Here is a 24,996-nt window from a genome sequence, read left to right as displayed (position 1 = left end):
ACTATTCTCTCTTATGATTTTATATGTTAATGAAGGATTTCCTTGGGAAGGTTTGGAATTGGTAGCTTGATGGGTAAGCCTTTAGTTGCTAGAAATTCATGTCCCTCAATCTTGACTATTATTTTGGTGTGCTCCTCATTGTTAATTAACTTGCCTTAATTCCTTGACCTCCCAAGTAACCTCAAATGGTAGGAAGAAGGAACCATGATGAGTTTTTGTCTCACCTCAACCTTATTCATAGTCACTTCGACCCTCAGGCTTGTGACTCAAGGTTTGCAGCTTGGAGTCTTCCAAATCATTTTTGTGCAGTTTTTTCTCAACATTGTCAAATTTTATTTTGTTCCAATCTTTCATCTTTTCCTCTCAAGAGAATATGGAAGGGTGCTCTTTAAGAAAGCTGCTATACCTTGTTAGTGGTCTTGTGGATTAATGATTGTGGTTTTATTCAGAGGCGATTACTCTTCCTGTTCTCCCTCTCTAATGTGTTATATCCAACGAAGCCTACTCATCTGGAATCTATTGTCTTCTGCTACCCTTTTGCTCATGATTGCAAGTTTTTCCATTTAGTATCAACTTTGCTAATTAGAAGCAACATTTTGAAGCTGAAATATATTTAAAAGCAACATTGGTTGAGACGACTGTGTCATATGTATTTCCTCAATGAAGATATATTCATTTGGCAACTTAGCATCCTTGTCCCATAGTGTATGGTATTTGACTTGTTAGTTACTAGAGAATTTTTATGACAGCTTCATGTTTTGAATATATTTGGAGCTTATTTCAGTGTAGTGCTTTGCTCTTGATTTCTATCGGAAAAGTTTTCGTCTCTTTTTATTTTATTACTCTGGGGGAATACTTGTATTGAAGACCTTTAGTCAATATAAAGGTGACTAGAAATTTAAACCATCCAATAGCTGTTATGTTAAGATTTAAATGGTAAACCATTGGGTTGGACATATATTTTAGCATTAAATGGGGGCTTCCTAATCTAATCCTAGTCCAATTTGACCTTATTTGCTATGGATGGTTCAAACTAGTTCCTGATTCACACTCATATATATTACACTGGTCTACTTTTTATCTAAGAATAGTCCGTACTCAGTGTCAGTGATTTTATGTTGGTTTCTTGTATTGTAACTGTGAAATTTGTGACTACCAGAGGATAAGTGTAGTAATTTACCTTCCTTCAATCGGTTCAATGTTTGTAATTTTCATATGTAGTTCATCCTTGTACATAAATGGTATATCAAGTTGATCAAGCAGGTAATATAATGATTTGATTATTTTAACAGGCACTCATGTATCCTCTCCTTGTAGCATGTAAATCGATTAGCACTTTACGCCGAGCAGCAGCTCAAGAAGTTGTTGACAAAGTTCGACAACATAGTGGTGTTCTTGTTGATCAGGTTCTCTTAGATGTAAAATAGATTTTTTAAAATTTTTCACTTTTTGGTCCTCATTTAATCATTACTCATAAATGTTTTTACCCATAGGCTCAACTTGTATCAAAAGAATTGATTCGAGTTGCCATACTTTGGCATGAAATGTGGCATGAGGCCCTTGAGGAAGCTAGTCGTTTGTACTTTGGTGAACATAACATTGAGGGGATGCTTAAGGTTTTGGAGCCCTTGCATGAAATGCTTGAAGATGGAGCTGTGAAGAATAATACAACAATTAAGGAAAGGGCATTTATTGAGGTTGTATCATTATTTTTTCTACTCTCCGTTTTACCAATGAAATGTTTGGTTGTGGTACTGCTTAAAGTTTTTATTCAAAAAATATTGACACTTATATTACCATTTAGACTTTACCCTTGTTCTAAATAATTTTAGGTCATAGGAAACTGATGTTTTTCATAATGTTCTCTTTTTTTTCTTTTCCAGGCATACCGCCGTGAGTTGCTTGAAGCCTATGAATGTTGCATGAAATATAAGAAAACCGGGAAAGATGCTGAACTTACTCAGGTCTGTTGTTATCTTATCTGCTCCTCTCTTCATTAAAGATAATTATTTGAGCTTTTTTTAAGATCCCTCAATTTTCTTTAATGTTTGTCAGTGTAAATGTACACACAACACTACTGATTTTATTTTTGTTATTTATAACTTTGGGAAGAATAAATACTCCCATTATCAAATGGTTGTGTTCAAAACCCTCTACTCTTAATGCAGTTGTGGATCGTGATATAGTCTCTTTTTTTTTCTTTTTAGAAAAGATCATAATATATTTTTTAGTGTAAGAAACAATTTCATTGATGTATGAAATCACAGAAGTCCAAGAAGGGTTTACATAAGACACTTCCAATTAGTGGAAGTATAGACATAATCATAATATAATCAATGCAAGATAAGCAGCTTAGATATAGACCTGTTTACAAGAATAACTAGTCAGCTAAAATGGCTAAATCCTATACATCTAGATGTAAACGTGACATTTGATAACCATTTCATTTTCTATTTTTAGTTTGCATTTCATTTTTTTAAAAAACAGGTTGGTTGATATTCAATTCTGTTTTCTGTTCTTTGAAATATGTTATTTAAATTGCAAGTAAATTTTAAAAAAATATTGATGTAGTTTCAAAAACAGATTTCTGTATTGAAATCTCTTTTTTGTCTTCCTTTATACACTCTATTTGTTTCTCTTTTAAAGACTTTTATCTCTCTAGAAAATCTCTTTCTCTAACTTTCTTTCTAAATTCTTCTATATCAAAACAAATCTCTATTACTTGTATTTTTCTCTCTTACATATCTCTCCTTTTATCTCCCTAAAGTAATAACATTTTTCCTAAACTTTTCTATCTTTAAAATTTCTCTTTTTCTCTCGAATGTTTATCTCACTAAAATTTATTTCCTAATGTTTCTCGCTCTAAAATTTCTTTTTTCTTTCTAAATTTTCTCTTTCCAACATTTATTTCTCCATACCCTCTCTCTCTAACATATCTCTCGCTCTTTAAATTTGATTTCTCTAACATTTATTTTCTCTTTCACTAATTAATATTCTCTCTCCAACATATTTCTTGCTCTTTCAATTTTCTCTCCCTATCATTTCTCTCTTTCTTTAACTATTATTTTCTCTCCAATATATCTTTCGCACTCAAACTTCTAAATCTTTTTTTTCCATCTCTCTATAGTTACTGAATGAAAAATTTTGTTGCCATTCTTACATTATCAAATTAAAGAATGTAAATGTGTCTAAAAAAAAGTTCCAACATTCACCCAACATAGATATAAACCTCACTTAACCTCGTACCGTAGGCTTTAACATGCTTTGCGTATTAGTGTACATGGTACCTTGTAATACAAAACATAAGCTTGTGCGTTTATGGTAGTTTTATGGGTCTTAATTTTCATTACAAAACATAAGCTTGTGGGTTTATGATAGTTTAATGGATCTTAATTTTCATTTACTGCATGTATGGATTTTCTTTTGCATCTTTGTTCCTAGTGGATCTAACATGATGAATTATTATGTGGTTAGGCTTGGGATCTCTATTACCATGTATTTAGACGAATAGATAAGCAACTTCAGAGCCTTACAACCCTGGACCTTCAGGTTAGTTTATTTTTTAAATGAAAGCTTCTTTTACATTTATATCTTGAAAGTCACGTTGATCTTATCACTTCAATATATTGTAGTCTGTTTCACCGGAGTTACTTGAATGTCGTAATTTGGAGCTTGCTGTTCCTGGGACTTATCGAGCAGGTATGTTAACATGCACTTTTTCGAAGACACGTTTTGATAACACAATTATTGCTTACACATTTCATGTTTATGTTCTAGAGTCGCCGGTCGTGACAATTGCGTCATTTGCAACCCAGCTTGTTGTGATAACATCAAAACAGCGGCCTCGAAAGTTGACAATTCATGGGAGTGATGGTGAGGATTATGCCTTCTTACTGAAGGGACATGAAGATTTACGACAAGATGAGCGTGTTATGCAGGTATTCTGCTCTTAAAAGTCAATACTATACTAAAGTATAGTTGTCAAGATTTTCACTTTTACTTATTGCATGGAAAGTATGCTTAAATTTTTTAGTTATCCTTTACTATCCCTAACTTTCTGGCTTCATCCAGCTATTTGGTCTGGTTAATACTTTGCTGGAGAATTCTAGAAAAACCGCTGAAAAGGACCTTTCCATCCAACGATATGATGTTATTCCACTATCTCCAAATAGTGGATTGATTGGTTGGGTCCCACATTGTGACACCCTACATCATCTTATCCGTGAGTATAGAGATGCCAGAAAGGTTTGTTGACATTTTATAGAACAATTCTAAAATTTTGTTGTGGCAAGAATTCATTTATTGCGGTGTTGATAATGCTTCATGGTTTCAGATAACCTTGAACCAAGAGCACAAATACATGCTTAGTTTTGCACCTGATTATGATCATTTGCCGCTCATAGCTAAAGTAGAAGTTTTTGAGTATGCACTACACAATACAGAAGGAAATGACCTTGCAAGGGTAAACTACTTTATTGTCGTTTTATATATTATTACTTTGCTTGAGTTTCTTTTGAAGATATTATTCTAGCGTGTAGCTTTTTTGCTTGTAGGTTCTTTGGTTGAAAAGTCGAACATCTGAGGTATGGTTAGAGAGAAGGACCAATTATACCCGAAGTTTGGCTGTCATGAGTATGGTATGTTTATATTTTTTCTTTGTTTAATGGTGCTTTTCTATTCTCCCTCTCTTTCCGCTGCAAAAGCTAACATCTATGTCATTTCATAAAAAGAATGTGTCACCCATGTTTTGTTTGACCTGTCATCCCAACCTTCAGAAGTCTCCCTCTTATCCCTCTAACCTATCACATTCTTACCTTGTCTTTGGGAAAAGATTTTTTTTTTTTGATAAGAAACACTTTCATAAGAAGAACAAAAGAAGAGGAACAGCCTAATGGACGGGGGCCAAGACAGCCCCTTCCAAAAAGAAACTAATCACAAAAAAACTCTCCAATTTTGTAAAATCAGAGAGAGGCTGTAATTACAGAAGAATTTCGAATTTCTAATGCACCACCAAGAAGCTAAAACCTGCACACTATTACAAAAAGAATCCCAAGACTTAGCTTTATCTTCGAAGGAGCGTTCGTTCCTTTCCATCCAAACATTCCAAAGAAAAGCTCTAAAGGCGCATCTCCACAAAACTCTAGCCTTTCCATTGAAATGCCAACCGTGAAAACATTCTAATAACCAACTCTCCACGTCTTTAGGCATACATAATTGGACGTCAAAACATTGAAATAGAAGCTGCCAACCTTTTAAAACAAAAGGGTAGTGAAGAAACAAATGATCCAAAGTCTCTGCCCCTTTCCAGCAAAGACAGCAAACTGATGGAGACAAAGACCACTTCCGGCATTTTCTTTGAAGTTTCTCATGGGTGTTCAGCGCTCGGTGAGCCAAAGACCATAGGAAAACCTTTACTTTCTTCGGGATAGGGTCCTTCCAAATGAAAGTTATCAGGGAGGACTTTAATTTGGGAGGAGTTTCTCTTAATTTCATATAGGCTGAATTCGTGGTGAAACGACCATTCTGCTCCAGCGGCCAGACAACAGCATCAGGTTCTTCTTCTAACACGAAAACCTCCAAACGTTGAACCATTCTCGTCCAGCATTCCAATTCTCTATCAAATAAACCTCTTCGAAAGCCTATATCCCATGTTTTATACACGTTACTCCAGCAATCTGCCACCACTGCTTCTTTTTTAAGGGAAATGGCATACAAGTCTGGGAAATCTTCTGCCAAGGTTGCCTCTCCATTCCATTTATCAAACCAAAATCTGATCCTGCTACCTTTCCCTATTTTGAAGGCCAACTGATTAATAAAGAAAGGGGAAGTTTTAGCAATGTCAAACCAAGGTCTACCTCTCGATTTACCTTTGGGATCTTTAGGCAACCACCCATGAGGTTCAACTCCATAAATGCTAGAGATGACCTTCCTCCATAAAGCTTCACTTTCTTGGGAAAACCTCCATAACCATTCAATCAACAAAGCCGTGTTCTTATGGAGGAAACCACCAAAGCCAAGACCAGATTCAGATTTCTACAGTAGTGATTATCTCCTCCTTTCCAAAAGAAATCTCTGACAAGTTTATCAAGGTCTTTTATAATCGTAATAAGGGCTTTCAGCAGCGAAAAGTAGAAATTAGGAATACTATTGAGCACAGATTGGGCCAGAGTTAGCCTTCCACCTTTGGATATAGTCAATCTCTTCCAATTTGAAAGCTTGGCTTTAACCTTATCCACCAACGGTCTCCAAAAGGCTACTGCCCTATGATTGCCGCTTAGAGGAAGACCCAAATAACGAAAAGGAAGAGCTTCAGTCGAACAACCAATACCATCTGCTTTTTTAACGAGAGTGGACCCTCTTATGTTCAAACCTATCAAGGAAGTTTTAGCCAAGTTGATACGCAGCCCCAAGCCTTGAATGAAGATTGTGATGATATCCCACCAACGGTATAAATTGCCTTTGAAAGCCGGACAAAAGATGATTGTGTCATCCGCATATTGAAGATGAGAAACCACAATCTTATCTCTACCTACATCGAAACCTCTGATAATTCTTTTCTCGCAGCAATAGTTAACTAACCGGCTAAAGGAGTCTCCTATGAGAGTAAAGAGGAAAGGGGAGAGGGGGTCTCCTTGTCTCAAACCTCTCTGAGCAAAAATTTTTCCCCTTGGCCTACCATTGATGAAAATGGAGAAATTAGTTGTGGAGAGGCAACCTTTCATCCATAAGCGCCATCTTCTTCCAAAGCCCTTATGGACAAGGATCTCATCTAAATAATCCCAATCCACCATGTCATAGGCCTTCTCATAATCAAGTTTAATAAGAAACCCTTTTCTGTTAGAAGAATTCCAATCCCCAACTGCCTCTGCAGCCACAAGCATAGCATCCACAATCTGTCTTCCTTCAACAAAGGCCACTTGAGCATCATCAATAATCGTTGGAAGAACTTGCTTTAACCTTTCAGCCAAAACTTTTGCAATGATTTTATACAAGGATGTGACTAAACTGATGGGTCTGAACTCATTAAATTTGTTAGCTTTGGCCTTCTTGGGGATCAAGCATAAATACGTCTCATTAGTACGGCGGTTGATCACTCCATTTTGAAAAAACTCTTGGAACACTCTAAATAGGTCAAATTTCAGTATGTTCCAAGCTTTTTTATAAAATTCGATGGTCATACCATCCAGTCCCGGGGATTTCAGGTTGTCTAAACTTTGGATAGCCTTCCAAATCTCAGCTTGTTCAAACGGGGCTTCTAAAGTGTCAGCTGTGGAGGGTTGCAAAGGAGCCCAATTCAGGCCATCCACCACAAAACGTTGCTCCTCTGATTTCGTGTACAGCCTGCTGAAATAGTTCACCACTTCCCTTTCTATCTCCATATCTGAATCAATGGTTCTGCCATTGTTGTCAACTAGAGACTGTATCACCGCTTTGTTTCTCCTGGCCGAAACCCATCTGTGAAACAGGTGAGAGTTCTCATCCCCCTCTTTCAGCCAACTCATTTTACACTTTTGGGCCCAAAGCTGATGCTCTTTTAAAGAAGTCTCTAATAAAGATGCTTTCAAAACTGTTCTGCACGAGTTTCTTTCAGCCGTTAGGACTCCCGAATCTTCTTCTTTGTCTATAGCTTCAATCTTGGCTAAGGTGTCTCGCTTTGTGTTTTCCAGAATCCCAAAAGTATCTCTGTTCCAAGCAACTAAGGACTTTTTCAATCCCTTCAGTTTTTCCATAAAAACATATCCCGGCCACCCTTGAGGATTTGAAGAATTCCACCACATTTCGACGTTCTTAAGGAAATGCGGGTGGTTTAGCCACATGTTCTCGAACCGAAAGGGGGATGGGCCCCATCTTTGATCGCCTGAGTTCAATTGAAGGGGAAAATGATCTGATGTCGTTCTAGCCTGTCTATAGAGGGAAACAACTTTGAAAAACTGAAGCCACTTCTGTGATAATAAAAATCTATCTATACAGGTGCTCACCGGGTCCTCTCTAAGATTTGACCAAGTAAAAGAGCCATTCTTGAGAGGGATGTCTTCCAACTTTATAGAATCTAACACCTCATTGAAATCCTTCATACTTCTAGTGACTCTGCCCCCCCTAGATTTTTCCAAGGGAGAACTAACCACATTGAAATCGCCACCGAGACACCACTCGTCGGAGCAGAGACACGCCAAATCTATTATCTCTTGCCAAAAAGTATCTCTATTTCTGTTGGACGCTGGGCCATAGCCTCCCGTAACCCAACCTGAAAAGCCTTTGAGTAAGCTAATGTGAATAGAAACTGAATAAGAGCCAATAATAGAATCTGTTACCTCCACTGTGTTCTCGTTCCACATCATAAGAATGCCTCCCGAAGATCGTACGGCATCAAGAGAGGTCCAACCTATTTGCTGCAAGCTCCACACAGCCTTCACAACTTTTCTATCAATACTTTCTAACTTGGTCTCCTGCAAAATGACTAAATCTGGATCCATCTTGAAGAAAGTCTTTAATCAGCACCCTTTTGGGGGGGGGGGGGGGGGGGGGGGGGGGGGGGGGGGGGGCACCCGACCCTTTTGGGAAAAGATTTCGTTCAAGGTTGTCATCATCATAACCTTGTGGGTTCCAACAACACCACCCCCAACCATGTGACCCTCTCTTTTAAGAAAACATGCAAACCACCACCCGTTGTTCTTTCCCCCTCGAAAAGTAAAGAGTAAATTGGTGCCTGACATTTTTCTATTGAAGTCTACCCTCCCCTCCTCGATTAAAGATTAAGAAGTTGTTGCTCTTCTTTGTCTTCTCTCCTTCTAGCTTGTTTGTTAAGGACTTCAAAGTTGCTACTAACCCTTTCCCCTGCTTCCCCTTTGATCATTTGGCTCTTATTCCTCCACCCACCAAAGCCACCCCAGTTCAACTTTTTGACCGCCACACCATAATCCCAGATTGACCCAAATAGAAGCCTTTTTCATGGAGGAAATCATTTTTGTTATTTCTGATTTGGGGTTCAAACAAATTTGTGATGGATTTACAGCTGAGAAATAATGGAATCTTGGACAAAAGTTTTAAGAATGATTCAATCTATCCTTCATTAATGAATGAAAGGCCTGTATATAGAGGATTCTGAACTAACAGTAACTTTATAGTTCCTGAGGTGTAAAAGGAACACTTAAAAGAATCATAACCTATAAGCCATATGAACAAGCTTATGACCTCTCTACATCGAAGGTTTCCATTGTCACAATGTTGACCAGATTTCTCATCTCCAATATGCTAATGATACCCTTATTTTTTCCTCCTCTTCCATGGAAAATTGTAAATCTTTCCAACATTATCAAAAACTCTTGTGTATGCCTCAGGTCCAAACACAAACTCACCTCCATTCTACAGAAACTCTTTCTTAGCAATACCAACACTCAACACAATGTCTAAAGAAGGTGTCAACTGTTTGCCTCTCCAAAATCGATGCTACCTATGCAAAGCAAAGCAAGCTCGGTACCTCAATGTTATCTTTTCTTCATTTGGGTAACTCCTCTCCCAAATGATCATCCTTGTGCTCATTTTGGATGGACACGTGTTAAAAGAAGTTAAAATTTTGTGGCTCATTTTTGTAACTCTTCTTATGGTCCTTATGACTTCAAATAAATCATTAAGTTTTCTTTTAGAAAGGAACTTGTTCTGCTAACACAATGGTTAAGGCATCTTGCTCCTTCTCTAGAGGTTGGAGGTTCAATCCCCCATCCCCAGTTGTTGTGCTAAAACAACTCCATAGTTTCCACATGAAGAATTGCAGTACCTTTTGTAAATATTTTATTCCCAGTTTTTGATCTAGCTGGAAGAACTTTTATCACTTCCCTGGTGAGGATTCCCATTTGTTGTACATGTTATTTTATCAAATAAATTCTCTCGACAAAAAAAAAAAGGTGATGTCCACAGATTTTAATGTGCTCATCATCTTACTTGCTAACATAATGTACAGTTTGTCTGCAATACCAATATATCCCTATCTAATGCCTTTCTATTCTATTCTGTAATTTAACTCTTGGAAAAATGTCATCAGGTTGGTTACCTTCTTGGCTTGGGTGATCGTCACCCAAGTAACCTTATGCTGCATCGTTATACGTAAGTTTTAGTTACAAGTATGCATATTGACGTTTTGTTTAGATATGTTCTCATTTTCGTTGGCCTTTGAGGCTTTTGCAGTGGTAAGATCTTGCACATTGATTTTGGAGATTGCTTTGAAGCTTCAATGAACAGAGAAAAATTCCCTGAGAAGGTATTTGTAACTTTTAGTTTATTGTATGTAGTTCTCATTTCCATGATTTCATTTTTCAAATTCTCTTCTTTGAAATGCATGATGAAGGTACCCTTCCGATTGACTAGAATGCTTGTCAAGGCTATGGAGGTTAGTGGCATTGAGGGAAACTTCCGTTCCACGTGTGAAAATGTGATGCAAGTTCTTCGATCGAACAAGGATAGTGTTATGGCGATGATGGAGGTAAGTTATGAAAACTCTGTTGCCATTTTTGCATTATTTTCATAAGTCTCACAATCAGAAAGCAGTTTGCTGAATTCAATCGACCATGCTCTATTTGGGTTCTAACATTTGCCAACCAATGTCTTTGCTTGGTTAAATAGTACAACCTCTGATTAAGAATTCTGAGGGGTGACAAACCCACGGATGATTTGAGTCACTAATCTCCCAAGGGCTAGAAGCTTAAAAAAAAATTACCATTGTACTCCGTCGAGTCAAATTTAACTTTAATGTTTGAACTTTCAATAAATTTTAACTTGAACGATGGTTAAAATTTTTTTGGTTGGTTGCTTTTTTTTACTTGTAGTTTGATGCGGATGCTTTTATAATTGAACGAAGATATATTAATGGTTGTCAGATAGGTTCCAGCATTTTTATGGGTTGAGTTTGGGCGTCTTTTGATTATTTGATTTTGTAGTTGAGCTAGTGTATTTTTGTGCGTGGTCTATTCACCTAATTGGGGTGATTTGGGGATCTACCTTGTTAACTAAAACTAAGTCACTTGGCTAAGAACATGGGTAAAAGTTGATGGTGCACTTGGTTGGTGATCTGAAATTGAGTTGTATTTCATGTTATTAGATATATGTTTGGTAGCAGAATTGGAAATTAAATCTCAATTTAAAAAATTGTTTAAGGTGTTTAATTAAAAAATTTTAAATTATTGGTAGTTACCCACTAACATTCAGTTCAATCTATAATATTATTAATTAATTTATTAACATATATATTATAAATTTTGTAAAATAATTATTTTACAATATTATATAATTTATAATATATTATATTTTACATGTTTTAAACGAGATGAATTTATAACATGAAATAGTATATTTATCAAATTTTTATCCTTTTAAAGTTTCAAATTCAAAATCTTATAAAATTGCAAATATAAAAATCTTGTTTTGAAATTTCCATTATTTGGATCACATAATCTAAAAATAGTTTTCAAAAGGGTTTGCCAAACGCATATTCACTTAATCCATTTCATTTATTGAATCTGGAAACAAGAAACAAAATTCAGCTTGCCAACCAAACAAGCCCTACCGGAATATTTGTAATTGGGAACTTTGCTGATGTGGAAATCTGTTTCTCTAGCCGAAATAAAGTCCGTCATCCTCTTTCCAAGGGTTTTGACTTTGGGATTCGGAAGAGGACCATATTGTAAATTAGCATGCTAGAGAGAACCAATTTAATAATTAATAAGAGTTAGTCTAAAAATTGATTAGTTAGTCTTCCTCCCTTCTAGAAAATTGCACTCTTCCATTTCTCAAGCCTCTTGGAATTTGGAAACTTACCAATAATGAGATCATGTGTTGTATTTTTACAGTTCCAGAAAATAAATATTAATTAATCTTCTTTTCATGTTTTGATTGGTTGAACCAAATTGTACCCTTCTCTTTAGTTGCTTTCAGTTTCTTTTCTTTTTAACTTTTAGAGTTCTTGACATCTGAGTTTTCTTTGGGAAGTTAATGATATCAACGAAAAATTCTTTCCTTCTCCAAGTTCTTCATGTAGCTTTCTCCATCAAGACCTCATTGAATGAGGATGCATACTGCGATTTACTGTTTCTTTGGTTTAAATGCATGATAGAAATAGGAGGTAACTAGTTTAACTTCACTGTTCTCAGGCTTTTGTTCACGACCCTCTTATAAACTGGCGTCTTTTCAACTTCAATGAAGTCCCACAAATGTCGATGTTTGCAAGCACCCATGCCCCTGCTGTTGTGAATGCCGAAGATTCTGCTCAAAGTCGCGAACTTCCTCAACCTCAACGAGGCGCTCGTGAAAGAGAGCTTCTTCAGGTAAAACCTAAGACACCCAACACGCTTAAGTGTGTGTTTGGCATGACTTTGTAAGTGATTGTGTAGGGGCCCAAAGTGTTTTTTTCAAAAGTGTTTGGGAACAAATAAAAATTACTTTTGAAATAATCAAATTGGTCTTAAATCATTTTGTGAAGAAACACTTTAAAGTCGATTCTCCAAAATGTTTGGATAATTTTTGTTTCTTTTCATCAATCAATGAACAGTTCATTTCTTGTTTAAAAAAATAAATAAAGTTGAATCTCAAAAAAGTGATAGATGATTCTGAGAATCCATTTATGGTAACCCTTTTGTAGAATCACTTTTATATGCAGTGAAATCAAACAAATTTAGGATTAAAATCACTTTTATGATGTACCAAACACAAATGTTTAAATTAAAACTACTTTTATTTTTTAGAAAAGAAAAGTTATTTTTGAAAAAAAGGTATAACAGCTCTCAGAGGATGATGCTGATCCTTCACATTGTGTAGGCTGTTAATCAACTTGGTGATGCCAATGAGGTTTTGAACGAGCGTGCTGTTGTTGTAATGGCTCGCATGAGTAACAAACTAACTGGACGAGATTTCCCCACTTGTTCTTCTATGTCAACCACTTCGGTTCAACAAGCAGTCGACCACAGCACCTTAATATCTGGGGATTCCCGTGAAGTTGATCACGGTCTATCTGTTAAGCTGCAAGTTGAGAAGTTAATCGGTCAAGCTATGTCACACGAAAACCTGTGTCAAAATTACGTCGGGTATGTTAAAGTTCACTCCTTTTCCATTCCCCTTCATCCTCTTATTTATATATAACATAATGTTGATTGCCTGAAATACAAATTTACAAAATCTTTTGCTATGACGACGTCGTGCAACCCATGGCACGTCTGCGTAAATCATATTCCAGTCATTACCATCTAGTATTTTAACATGTAACTGCAACTGCCCTTCTTCATGCAGGTGGTGCCCTTTTTGGTAATCCAGAAGCAACTGCTCATTTGTTTGTCTCCTGTATATATCATTTCTTCATGTAAATTATGTAAACATGTTCTTACAAACCATGTACAACACCTTCTGATGCTTCCCACATAAACTATATAATCTTAATGGTTATGGCCTTGATTTTATCCCCAACTTGTTACACTCTTGAATGATTCGTTTTAGTTTTATAATTGGTTCAGTAGACTCCATACTGATTTAATCGATTTGTTAACGAAATTTGATACCTCGACTTCCGAAGAAACAGCTCCTGGTGAGTAAAAGAAAGGTAATTGTATTAGGATCAGAAAAGAGAGACTATAAAATGTGTTGTGACCATGGGAATGGGCATAATGCAGCGAGTTTGCTAATATAACTTTGCTTCATTGGCTCACCCTAGAAAAATTACTGGTCATTTTACAAATTTTTTGGAACTATCGTCCAAACTTTTTCAGCTTTCACAGGATTTAAGTTCCATTTAGTTATTCAAAATCAAAATGATAAGGAATTTAAATTAAATCAACTGAGATGTGATTCTTTGTTTACGAGTGATTTTTAAGTTTAAGGTGAATCTCACCTATTGATCTCATTTTTATATTTTAATAAACATGCTAATGGGAATGAAAATTTTTATTTTCGAGTGGCCTAATTGTTGTGACGATTTGTTTGGGCATTTTTTTTAGGTAGTAAAAACATTACCATATTTGCAAATATCGCAATAGCTGCAAATATGACAATTTTAAATCTCTTTTTTTTTTTCTTGTTATTTCTATTTTTCCTCGTTATTTCCATCAACTTATATATCTAATATAATACACTTGATATTAGGGATATTTTCAGGAAGGACCTAAAAAATTGTGCGCTAATGAAATTTATCTGATTTTTAAAAACTTGTTTTTCAAATCTTATGCTGATATTATTATGATGTGAAATTACTTTTTGCTCTTCTCCCTCAATCATGTTCCTCTCTTCTTTAAGTCACGTTGTTCACCGTTTGTTCTTATGTTACAATCTTGCAAAATTACTTTTCTCTTTCAATTTTTCTTCTTTTTTTTTTCTTTATTTATTTTCAATTTTTTTCCCAACTCTAATTCTCTATCTTTCTTTTTCAAATTTTTCCCAAGAAACCCCAAATTTCTCATCTACGTTATTCATTTGCTCTTTTTTTTTTTTTTTTTTGAAGATTTTGCCACTATCATCGCTAAAGCTCGTATCTTGTCCTATTGCTTGGATCTCTCTGCTCTCCCTCTTTGCTCTCCTTCAAGTTTTAAAACTTGTTAACGATTTTAAATAACCCTTGTAAACTTGTTAACAATTTTAACAACCCTTGTGCAAGTGTGCACAAATCATGTAGCAAGTGATAAAAAAAAATCAAATTCATAGGGATTGAATAACTAAAAACACTCCAATTTTTACTCAAGAGATAAGAAAAACAAACAAGGGATATTTCAAATTATCACTACTTTGCGATTAAAATAGAAGTGCATTTAAATGAGATTAAAACATAATTAAAAACACTCAATCTTTTAGTACAAGGCATAAGAACAGAGAAAAGAGAAGACTAAAGTACAAGTGTAAAAATGGGGGTGTGTCCCTATTACTGTGATGTTACGATTTCAATGTTATTTTAACCATTGTTAAAACCAACGACTCTTCAACTCAATTTTTTAGCCATGTTAGGTGAGACCTATTCCTAGGTACCCATGCTCTAAAGTTGAATGTAAATCTAACCCAAGTTAAAGCTATTCTCTCTCTATTACAATCTCTAGAAGCTAATAAAGAGTTCAGAGTTCATTCCACATGGTGATCTAGCACATTGAATTTAAAAATTCAAAACAAGCTTTAACTAAGTAGAACCAGCTTTATAGACCAGAAAATCAGAATTCATAAGAAAAGGTCCACAACCCCTTAATGTATTTAGCTACTTAACTCCATAATAAAGAAGAGGGAAGAAGAAAATACAAAACCCATTAACTATAAAATATAAAAGAATGAAGAATGAAGAATGACAGCAATCCCTCACTGTATCTGGGAGGTATGTGCACTGTCCTCATACTCATACATACGCAAGGGGTAGCCCTTCACTGTATCAACTCCTTTTTTGTCTTCTTCAGATTCCTCCTCAACAAAAGTGTAAGAATCTTCTCTCTTTTCTTGTCTTGTTCTCTCTAGGGATTGATTGAGAATCAATAGAGGCAGCCCTGAATGCAAGATTTTATACCCCTTCTCAATTTTAGGGCAACCGAAATGGATAAAAGAGGCCGAACTCAATTTCAAGTGAATTTGTGTTTTAGTGTCATAATTCTCGTGTAAAAGTCTGCTACTCTAGTGCTCCAGCATCATCTTCGCTGTAGGAAAACACTCAAAATCATAAGCTTTTTATTAGATTCAATAACATACCACACAAATTAAACTCTTCTTCTAATGATCGTAAATTAGGTCTAGAACACTTGTAATTAGAACTAATTTATTCATTTTCTTATCTACCCAAGACATTTTCTCCTAAAATAACTCTCTTATGGAGAGTTATCATACCCTCAAACTTAAATAATTGCTTGTCACCAAACAATATTAGACTAACACTAAACAAACAAACTGAACTTTGCAGAATGAGAATTCATCACTTCCATCAATGATCCTTCACTTTAGCTAACTTCCTTCAAGAGGATAAATCAATTCTTGCATTAGATCTGAGGTGGCTTATTTCACATCCCACATGGCATCACTCCCCTTTCTCCCTTAAATGCTAAAAGTACTCCCCAACTCTTTTCTCAAACTGCCTATCTCTTTCCCCATTTGCTAATTTCATTATTGACCTTCTCTAAAAAGTTATGGCTGCTGGCCTTTCCCGACCCTGCAGCATTTTTTTTCTCTTTTTTAGTTGAATTCCAGGACCAAAAACTATATAGCTATATTACAATGACATGTTGTATGTTCAAAGTTACATACCGGTCCCAATTAGAAAAACTAAGTTTTTCGAAAACATGACAAATCTCATTAGATAAAAAAAAAAATTAAGTCAACGATGTATTAATTATATAACTAACCAAATACTAAATATATCATTAATATAACTAATATAATGTATAATAGTCTGAATAAATATATCATTAATATATTTCATATTAGTTACATAGTTTTTTTATTTAAGGAAAATATTATTACATAGTGTTTTTCTCATTTTCGATAAATAGCAAATTTTAAAGGTAAACCGACTTTTTCATTTTTTTTTTTTTGGCCTTTGTTATATTTGTAATTAATCGGATTCCACTCAAAGTTAAGGGTTCCACTCGAGGAGTTCGTCTTCCACTTCCTTTGCTCCACTCTCTTCTCTTTACCACGCCATAGTTTAGCAAAGCTTCCACTTCAATCTGCCTTTTTGATCTTGCCGTGATTGATACTTCAGCAATTTAGAATCTGTTTGGCATGCAATTCGAGTTCTACTCCTTGTTTAAGGCGCTAAAAAAGGGGCCACATCTTAAAATAACTTAAAATAATTTTAGAACTGTCAAGATTGTAATCATTTGATTATATCCCTAAACAAAACTAGGTCAGCTTTCATTGTCAGTACTTATATAAGAGTGCATACACCAGCTCAGACTCAACGAATCAAATGAATTCAATAAATATCTACTCCATAAATTTCTTTCTTTAAAAGTTTGATTGAAGTTTGTACCACCATATTTTGTACCAACACACTATTTGTACTTCTACATATTTGATATCATCACATTTTTTCCACACCAACATTAATACTATTTATTTGCTTAATTCATCAAATTTATGTTTTTTAGTACAATATGTGAGGTGGGAGATTAAACTCAAGACCTTATGTTTTACGCTAGACTTAGTACGCTACCATTGTGTTTGATAACCTGACTTCATTATCGTAGGTTTGGACCCTTTTTTTTTTAATTGACAGAATTGCTTGATAACACAGATAACAAATTGGTAAAGCTAATTTGACAGAATTAAGTGGGACATGTCTCTCGAAGATGGATTCAACACCCTCAAACAAAGAACATCGTTCGCAACAAATGCGAACTTAAGAAAGAAAAAGTAGAGTTTATGAACAAATTCATTCAACACCCAACACACACAACAACTTCAATCGATCAAAATCCAGAAAAAAGAGTGCACAAAAACAACAAAACAAACACCATACCGTCCTCAGTAGTCCTCCTGATCGTCGTCATCACCTTCCGCAGACTCAGCGCCCACTTCCTCATAGTCCTTCTCAAGCGCCGCAAGATCCTCGCGAGCCTCAGAGAACTCCCCCTCCTCCATCCCCTCCCCCACGTACCAATGCACGAACGCCCTCTTCGCATACATCAGATCGAACTTGTGGTCGATCCGAGAGAACACCTCCGCCACGCTCGTCGAGTTGGAGATCATACAGATTGCCCTCTGCACTTTGGCGAGGTCGCCGCCCGGCACCACCGTCGGCGGCTGGTAGTTGATGCCGCACTTGAACCCGGTGGGGCACCAGTCCACGAACTGAATCGTGCGCTTGGTTTTGATGGTGGCCACGGCGGCGTTGACGTCCTTTGGCACAACGTCTCCTCGGTACATCAGACAGCAGGCCATGTACTTCCCATGCCGGGGATCGCACTTCGCCATCATGGAAGATGGCTCGAAAGCGCTGTTGGTGATTTCGGCAACGGAGAGCTGTTCGTGGTATGCCTTCTCCGCAGAGATGACTGGAGCATAGGAGGAAAGCATGAAGTGGATTCTTGGGTATGGAACTAAGTTCGTTTGGAACTCGGTTACATCCACATTCAGAGCCCCGTCGAATCGTAGAGAGGCAGTTAGAGATGAAATCACCTGAACATCAAAAAGTTGATGAAAATAAATTCATGAAAATCAAATCCATTGCTCTCACAGCAGGATTTAAACTGTACCTGAGAGATCAGACGGTTGAGGTTTGTGTATGTGGGTCGCTCAATGTCAAGAGAGCGTCTACAGATGTCATAAATGGCTTCATTGTCAAGAAGTACAGAAACGTCTGTATGTTCAAGGAGAGAGTGGGTTGAGAGAACACTGTTGTAAGGTTCAACAACAGAGGTCGACACTTGTGGGGAGGGATAAACGGTGAAACCGAGCTTTGATTTCTTGCCATAGTCGACAGACAAACGCTCCAAGAGGAGGGAGCCTAAACCAGAGCCAGTACCCCCACCAACAGCATTAAAAACCAGGAATCCTTGAAGCCCGGTGCAGTTATCAGCAAGTTTTCTAATGCGATCCAAGCAGAGATCAACAATCTCCTTGCCAACTGAAACATAAATTTATCGTTTCCATTTAGAAACAATGAACTATAATGGTGTATATTAATTGGAATAGTTCTACAGATGAAACGAGTTAGATGATTACTGGTGTAATGGCCACGAGCAAAGTTGTTGGCAGCGTCCTCCTTGCCGCTAATTAGCTGTTCAGGATGGAACAATTGGCGGTATATTCCAGTCCTCACCTCATCAATGACAGTAGGCTCGAGATCCACGAAAACGGCTCGAGGAACGTGCTTGCCTGCACCTGTTTCACTGAAGAAGGTGTTGAAAGCATCATCGCCTCCGCCAACGGTCTTGTCACTTGGCATTTGGCCATCAGGCTGAAAAGCAAACGAAAAACTGAAGATAATTAACATGAATAACAAATTTAAATTCATTACGATTCTAACGGGAAAGGGAAAGAAAAGAAAGAACACTCGCACGAAACTCCAAACCTAAATATCATCATTTCAACTCACTTCACAAAGATTTAGAAGTTATATTCAGAAATATAAAGTATCGAATGTAGATACTCTGTTTAGAAAAACAAACAAGTGGATAAAAGAACTAGTAATCGAATAATAAAAAATAAAAAATAAAAAAAGCATTCTATCCGATGTCCAAAAGTAAAGATCTATACAAGAATTCAAGAAAGAAACACATAGATCAAAATAACCAGGAATTACAGCACACGATCACAGTAATCCAATGAAAATGAAATTCGTTCGAAATCTGCAATGACGAATAGAATTTCAAACGAAACAACGAGAAACAAACAAGCATGAAGAGAAAAAATACAAAAACATAGCTGATTCAAACAAAAATGAATTCAAAAACCGGAAATGAAACAAGACAAAGAAGAAGATTAAAAAGAGATAGACCTGAATTCCATGCTCAAGGCAATACAGTTCCCAGCATGCATTGCCGACCTGAATTCCAGCCTGACCAATGTGAATCGAGATGCACTCTCTCATCGCTAAAATCAAAGCAATATGAAGCAAAACAAAGTCGACGAAGAAGAAGAAACAGAATTTACGATCAAAATGAAACCGAAGAAGAAGAAGAAGAAGGATTATGAAAATGGAGACGAAGGCGTTTATGAAGACGCCTTCTCTTGAAAATGTTTCTGTGAATGGAAAATGAAGAAGAAGGAGAAGGGTTTTATACAGGAGGGAGAAATTGTATTACCGGAGGTTAACCAGGGTTAGTTAAGAATAATTAATTTAATTGGCTCGCAATTAACCATGGTTAAAGGCTTAACTTTGATTTTGAAATTTAAACCGTTTTTTTGCCGCGCATGGGACCCAACGAGGTGCGAGTGGCCGGCTTGTTTGGTAACTTGGATTTAGCTGTGCTTGTCTTGGACAGGACTCTTTTTTTTTTCCTTGAAGATTGTCTTGAACAACTCTTTGCTTTCAATTTTTTTTTTTTATGATTTTTTTCACAAATTTGGAAAATTAAGTTTGTATGGCCCGAAAATAAAAAAATATATATATAGATCGTGTCGGGACTAACGATTGTTGAAAATATATATCAATAACCGCTAAGCTATACTTGCTTTTGTTTAACCAAGGTTGTAGGAGTCCCAAACTTTGTCTTTTCAATTTCTCCCAAGATGATGAATAGTTGCCAAAAATTTTGTCTTGTGAATGATTCAACCTTGCCTTATATAGCTTCATAAAATTGCAAATTATTTTCAATTCCTCTTAAATTATTTTCCTACTCTTATAAATTAGACTCTCTATACAGACTCAACTCGTAAACTAGGCTAAATGTTTTCTTCAACTCGAAAAAAAATTGCAAATTTCGTCTCTATCTATTCACAGCTCGATAAATAGTAAGCCATTTTTCATACTCGATTTGCTCTCACGTCATTATCCATGAGGTGTTTCATGTAGATATCTTGTCTCTTTCATTTCATCTTTTTCATTTCACCTTATCAGAACAAATTTAATACTTTACTTACAGATAAAATTTATGAGAGGAATATTTTTAGATTATCAAAATATATTAATGGAAATAATTTTTTTTTACACCTTATTTAGGTGACAATATTATGAAAGGCTTCCCTTTCACCTCCATAAGTGATATTGTAAAGAAAGAAAGAAAAAAGAAAAAACTTAATTTTGTTAGTTGGTCCGACTAGAATGAAAATGCCATTATATTCTTGCAATATTTTGATGAACTTACTTTATTAAATAATGAAACATCAATCATCAATTTAAAATATTATTATTGAATTGATAATAAATTAATAAGTTCCGTTAAAAGTAACCAAACTACTTATAAAAAACAAAAACACAAAAACAATTGAAGACTCGCTTGGTAATGTTCGTGTTTCTTGTTTTTGTTTCATTATTTTTAATGAAGAAAAATATATTGCAGGATTCCAACTTCTAAGAATTCAAGTATGATAAAATAATCTTTTTATTTATGTTTTGAAACAAATTGAAAATGGAAACCAGAAACAAAAAATAAACGAGCCTTCAATAACCAAAGTAATATTTTTAAAAATGAAATTACAACCAAAATAGTATACTAAATTTGTCTCCTCATAATATTACAGCATGGGCTACCCCTGCAATTTTTAAGCATTGAAGAAAAAAAAGGACAAAAAAAAAAGAGTGTTGCTTTCTCTGATAGTCAGGAGAAAGCTACAGTGCCAAAATTAAGTATAGAGACTAGCTTTTTGGTTTAAATTCTCCTCCCATATTTGAACTTTTATACTCATTTTATTTTGATCTCCAAATTTTCAAATATTTTACTCCCTTTCTGTAGAAAATTATTATAGTAAAAGTTCCAGCTCATATCCAAAATAAGATTCTTGTCTTCTTCTTCTTCTTTTTGTCTTTTTTTGTTTCTTGTTTTTTTTTGTTTGTTTTTTTTTGGGCATCACTAACCTTGTAAAGTGTAAGGAGTTAACTGCGAAGGGGAATTCAGGATGCAGGCTGTGCACCAGTCCAGGCATGATGCTGCTCGTTGTCGAGTTGATCGAATCGGTGGCTACGGATATCTTGTAGATATAAGATGCCAGTCCACACTCCACGGATAATGAGTATGCTCACAAACACTGCAGTTCCAAGTGTGCATATCACCTAAGATTTCACATAGCAGTTAGAGGCCATAAATGAAGAGTCCCAATAACAAATTTGTAGAGGGGAAGCTTTGGTAATTAGATATGATCTGATTCAGAAAATTGAGAATCTTTTTTTGGATGAAAAGACAGCTCTGTTGAGAAAATTGGAACTAGAAGAGTAGGTCGTACAAAAATAAAGCCCAAGAACAACAAAAAGTAGCTAAACAAACATGAGTACAAAAAATGGCTAAAAAGTAAAGGAAAAAAAAACCTTTCAATTCCTCTTGAAGTCAAATGAATGAGAGAAAAGTAAGGCACCAGCCTGCCAAACCATTTTCTCGCTATCGTGCAATGAAAAGACCTCCATCATAACACGACAATCCGAATTGGGAGTTAACACAAAAGAAGTCTAGAAAGAACACCCCCACCCCTCTTTCGCCTACTGCCCTTTCATATACATCTTCCTTCATCCCATGAACTTTGTCAAGATATTCCGAAGCGTCCTATGGATCTTGATTAGTTCCAGCTTGGTGAGAGTTCTATTTTCTTTCAGACTGTAAGGCCGACTGTCTATAACCACCAGCAGACTCAATCAACAGATCAAGTACTTTTATCACTACTGATAAACAAAGTCATATACCATGCCACCTGGGTTTACTATTAAGTTTCCTACTAACACAATTTTGAGTGTTGATAAAATAAAACCTCTATGAAAGTGAATGCATCTACAGACTACATCAACAATTTCTAGTGTCTACAACCACCAGAAACTCAATAATTAATCTACATCAACAGACCAGCACTTTTCACTACTTCTGACTTCTGAGAATACAGCAAAGAAAGTCAATTACCATCTAGGTTTATTCATTTTTCACATCCTAATACCAAAATTGTCTGTGAGCGTCAGTAAATAAAACCTCAAGGAAATGAAGGCATCTCTAAGAGTACTGTTGGCCTGTTTTTTCCTGCTCAAATCTCTTCAATAGACAGTGACTTTGATATATAAGCATGACTCATCTCATTTGTATCCCGCTGTTGGAGAAATTTAGCACTAACTGTCTACAACCATCAGTAAACTCAATAGTCAATCCACATGAACAGACCGGTACTTTTCACCGTTCACATCGAGACAGCAGACAAGTCCAACTACCATCTAGATTTGTTATTAACCACATCAAGCTTCTCACTAGAACCCTGCAGACGAACCCCATTAATCGGTCTGAATACTTTGTCAAGTCAAGAGAGACTCTCACCAGTTTCAAAAAGTTTGCCAATGACAGTATTGTTTCACAACTTTTCACATGAAATGGTTTTCGAAGTGGATTCCATCTGAATTTTGGAGGGGGCAGGGGGTGGGGTGTGTTAATGAATAAATTTTATCAATAGAATCAAATGAATAAGAACAAATAGTTGATCCTCGACTCCGGCCATGCTAAAGGAGTTACAAAAAGACTCTCTAATCGACAAAAGTAGAATTAATACTACATTTACAAATAATTTGTTCAGGGAACTTCAAGATTGAAGAACAAGAACTAACAATTCCATATATAACAGCAATAGCACATTCTTCTGCACAAAAAGATTCTTCCTATCCTTTTCCAGCCAACTTCCTCAAAGGATGACTGCAGCGGAGAAAAGACATCGAATCCTTCACACCTCTAAGAAACACCATCTCCCAACCGAGAATAGCTTCTTCCAACTATTAGAAGCATAAGACATCTCTTGTTTTGGTTGCTATGCTTCCCATGGATAACCAACTTAACAATCAAAGTGTCGTAATAATTCTCTCACCCCCTTCTCCATAATCAAAATTAAAATATCTGCACAATTACGGTCGAATTTCCAACACACATTTCTCTTTTTCAATGAAAAACCTACAGCTAATTAAATATTGTGGACACATATCCACAAGCCCCTAGTGCGACAATCATTGGGTGGTGTGTGTGGGGGGGGGCAGGAGCCTTTAAACTAGAAATATGGAGATACCAAAGAAACGCATAAAAATCGATTAAATATTGATGCATTTACCTGAAGAAATGCCTTCAAGACCCACAAAAACGCGAGCATTAGCACCCCATTGACAGAAAATCCCACCTTAAGAAGCAATTACTAATAAGTAATTCACCTACTATGATTCAGAAGAGGAAAAAAGAAAAAGAGACAAAGATTAAGCATATTTACAAGTTAAATAAATCATTACCAGTTTGGTGGGGATGGATTGGGGAAGAACCGATCTCACAGCCTTCCGGGCTCGCTTCGAGACCTTCCTGAAAACATTTTCAACAAATCGAACCAATAGATCCAAACTTCTATCCTCTTCCTCATCCTCCTCGTCCTCCTCGTCCTCCTCGTCGTCCTCTCCACCGACTATGTCGAAGTCAGAGCTAATCGGGCGGTTCCAATTGCGCCGATCATCCACCAAATTATCGACTCCCTGTAAGATAATCGAGGAAAATGAGAAAAAAACACATGCACACAGAACAGACCAATTGACGAGAAGAGAAACGTGACCTGAGAGAAATTGGAGGGTCTTCTGGAAGCCCGGAGGAGCGTGTGAGAGATTTGGAAGGGATGGGAGAGAAGCGAGGTTCGAGAGCTTGAAAATAGCGGTTGAAAATGGTATTGAGGTATGGAGAAGAGGGACGGCGGTGAAAGAGCGGCGGGAAAGGACATAGTCAGCGGTTAAGAAGAAAGAGCATTAGCCTTTTCAGGTGATTTTGTTTCGGTTCAGCAAAAATGGTGGCCAGCAGTTGTCGATGATTTTTGCCATTTTTTTTTTCCAAAACGAAAGTAGATGAACATGTTAACAATTTTAATTATTTTAGTATGTGTACTTTTTCTAAGTGATTTTTTTAATCTTTTATTTTCTCACCTAAAACGTTTCAATAATCACAATACGGTCTTCGAAAACACTCCCGACAAGATGTTGCACGAAAGGGGTTAGCACTCCGAACATGTTGTCAGTGCAGGTGTTATAATAAGATCTAGTGCAGGTGTTATAATAAGATCTAGTGTTTTTTTAGTACAAATTTTACCTACCTTCCATAAGCTATCTTATTGGTACTTATAGTGTATGTGGGATAGTCGATGGAGCGGGTGGTCCTTTGGTCAAACCCTCGACTCTTTCCTGACTTGTAGGCAATTAGCATGCACTCGTGAGGGGAAATACGGACATACCGTTAAGAAGGCGAATTGTGGCAGAAGAGTTCGTCACTTTTTGAACTGGTCATTTCGTGCAGGACCTCATCTTGAAGTGTTCTTGGATATTTTATCTTGATCATCGGAATATTTTTCGGTAAGAACATTTTATATTTTATTTTTATTTCATTTTTTTCCATTATAATTTTAGCACTATACTCCCACCTG

General features: G+C 36.2%; 3 protein-coding genes across 7 annotated transcripts in view; 1 reads left to right on the top strand and 2 right to left on the bottom strand.

Annotated features, from left to right (window-relative positions):
* The window catches only part of TOR (target of rapamycin), a 90,819-nt gene extending 77,380 nt beyond the window's left edge, over positions 1-13,439 (top strand). The window contains exons 43-57 of the mRNA XM_022293108.2: positions 1,293-1,406; positions 1,494-1,697; positions 1,884-1,964; positions 3,475-3,549; positions 3,633-3,699; positions 3,778-3,938; positions 4,072-4,245; positions 4,334-4,462; positions 4,554-4,637; positions 10,040-10,101; positions 10,183-10,255; positions 10,343-10,477; positions 12,141-12,314; positions 12,805-13,070; positions 13,273-13,439. Of these exons, the coding sequence (XP_022148800.1) occupies positions 1,293-1,406; positions 1,494-1,697; positions 1,884-1,964; positions 3,475-3,549; positions 3,633-3,699; positions 3,778-3,938; positions 4,072-4,245; positions 4,334-4,462; positions 4,554-4,637; positions 10,040-10,101; positions 10,183-10,255; positions 10,343-10,477; positions 12,141-12,314; positions 12,805-13,070; positions 13,273-13,291 (1,818 nt within the window). The 3' untranslated portion in view covers positions 13,292-13,439. The remainder of the gene's footprint in view (positions 1-1,292; positions 1,407-1,493; positions 1,698-1,883; positions 1,965-3,474; positions 3,550-3,632; positions 3,700-3,777; positions 3,939-4,071; positions 4,246-4,333; positions 4,463-4,553; positions 4,638-10,039; positions 10,102-10,182; positions 10,256-10,342; positions 10,478-12,140; positions 12,315-12,804; positions 13,071-13,272) is intronic.
* Positions 13,440-15,111: 1,672 nt separating this feature from the next.
* On the bottom strand, positions 15,112-19,701 carry LOC111017348 (tubulin alpha chain). Of its 5 annotated transcripts, none has more exons than XM_022293073.2 (5): positions 19,436-19,701; positions 18,661-18,895; positions 18,192-18,562; positions 17,456-18,114; positions 15,112-15,638 (listed from the first exon to the last, which is right to left on the bottom strand). In XM_022293073.2, the coding sequence occupies exons 1-4, from the start codon at positions 19,526-19,528 to the stop codon at positions 17,461-17,463; spliced, it is 1,353 nt and encodes a 450-aa protein (XP_022148765.1). In that variant the 5' UTR covers positions 19,529-19,701; the 3' UTR covers positions 15,112-15,638; positions 17,456-17,460. The 5 variants fall into 5 exon arrangements, with proteins under 5 accessions (XP_022148765.1, XP_022148768.1, XP_022148767.1 ...); XM_022293076.2 differs by having other exon boundaries at positions 15,112-15,633; XM_022293075.2 differs by lacking the exon at positions 15,112-15,638 and adding an exon at positions 16,381-16,749.
* A 1,323-nt stretch (positions 19,702-21,024) lies between these two features.
* On the bottom strand, positions 21,025-24,415 carry LOC111017292 (ATP phosphoribosyltransferase regulatory subunit). The gene is made up of 4 exons (XM_022292998.2): positions 24,142-24,415; positions 23,831-24,064; positions 23,659-23,724; positions 21,025-21,649 (listed from the first exon to the last, which is right to left on the bottom strand). Exons 1-4 carry the CDS (start codon positions 24,301-24,303, stop codon positions 21,491-21,493), a joined length of 621 nt encoding a protein of 206 aa, XP_022148690.1. The 5' UTR covers positions 24,304-24,415; the 3' UTR covers positions 21,025-21,490.
* Positions 24,416-24,996: the final 581 nt, after the last annotated feature.

The sequence above is a fragment of the Momordica charantia genome, assembly GCF_013281855.1.
Source record: "Momordica charantia cultivar OHB3-1 chromosome 4 unlocalized genomic scaffold, Mcharantia_2.0 BLBB01000004.1, whole genome shotgun sequence".
Taxonomy (NCBI): Eukaryota; Viridiplantae; Streptophyta; class Magnoliopsida; order Cucurbitales; family Cucurbitaceae; genus Momordica; species Momordica charantia.
The sequence above is the reverse complement of the archived record's forward strand: the minus strand, read 5'-3'. Positions and strand labels throughout refer to the sequence as shown.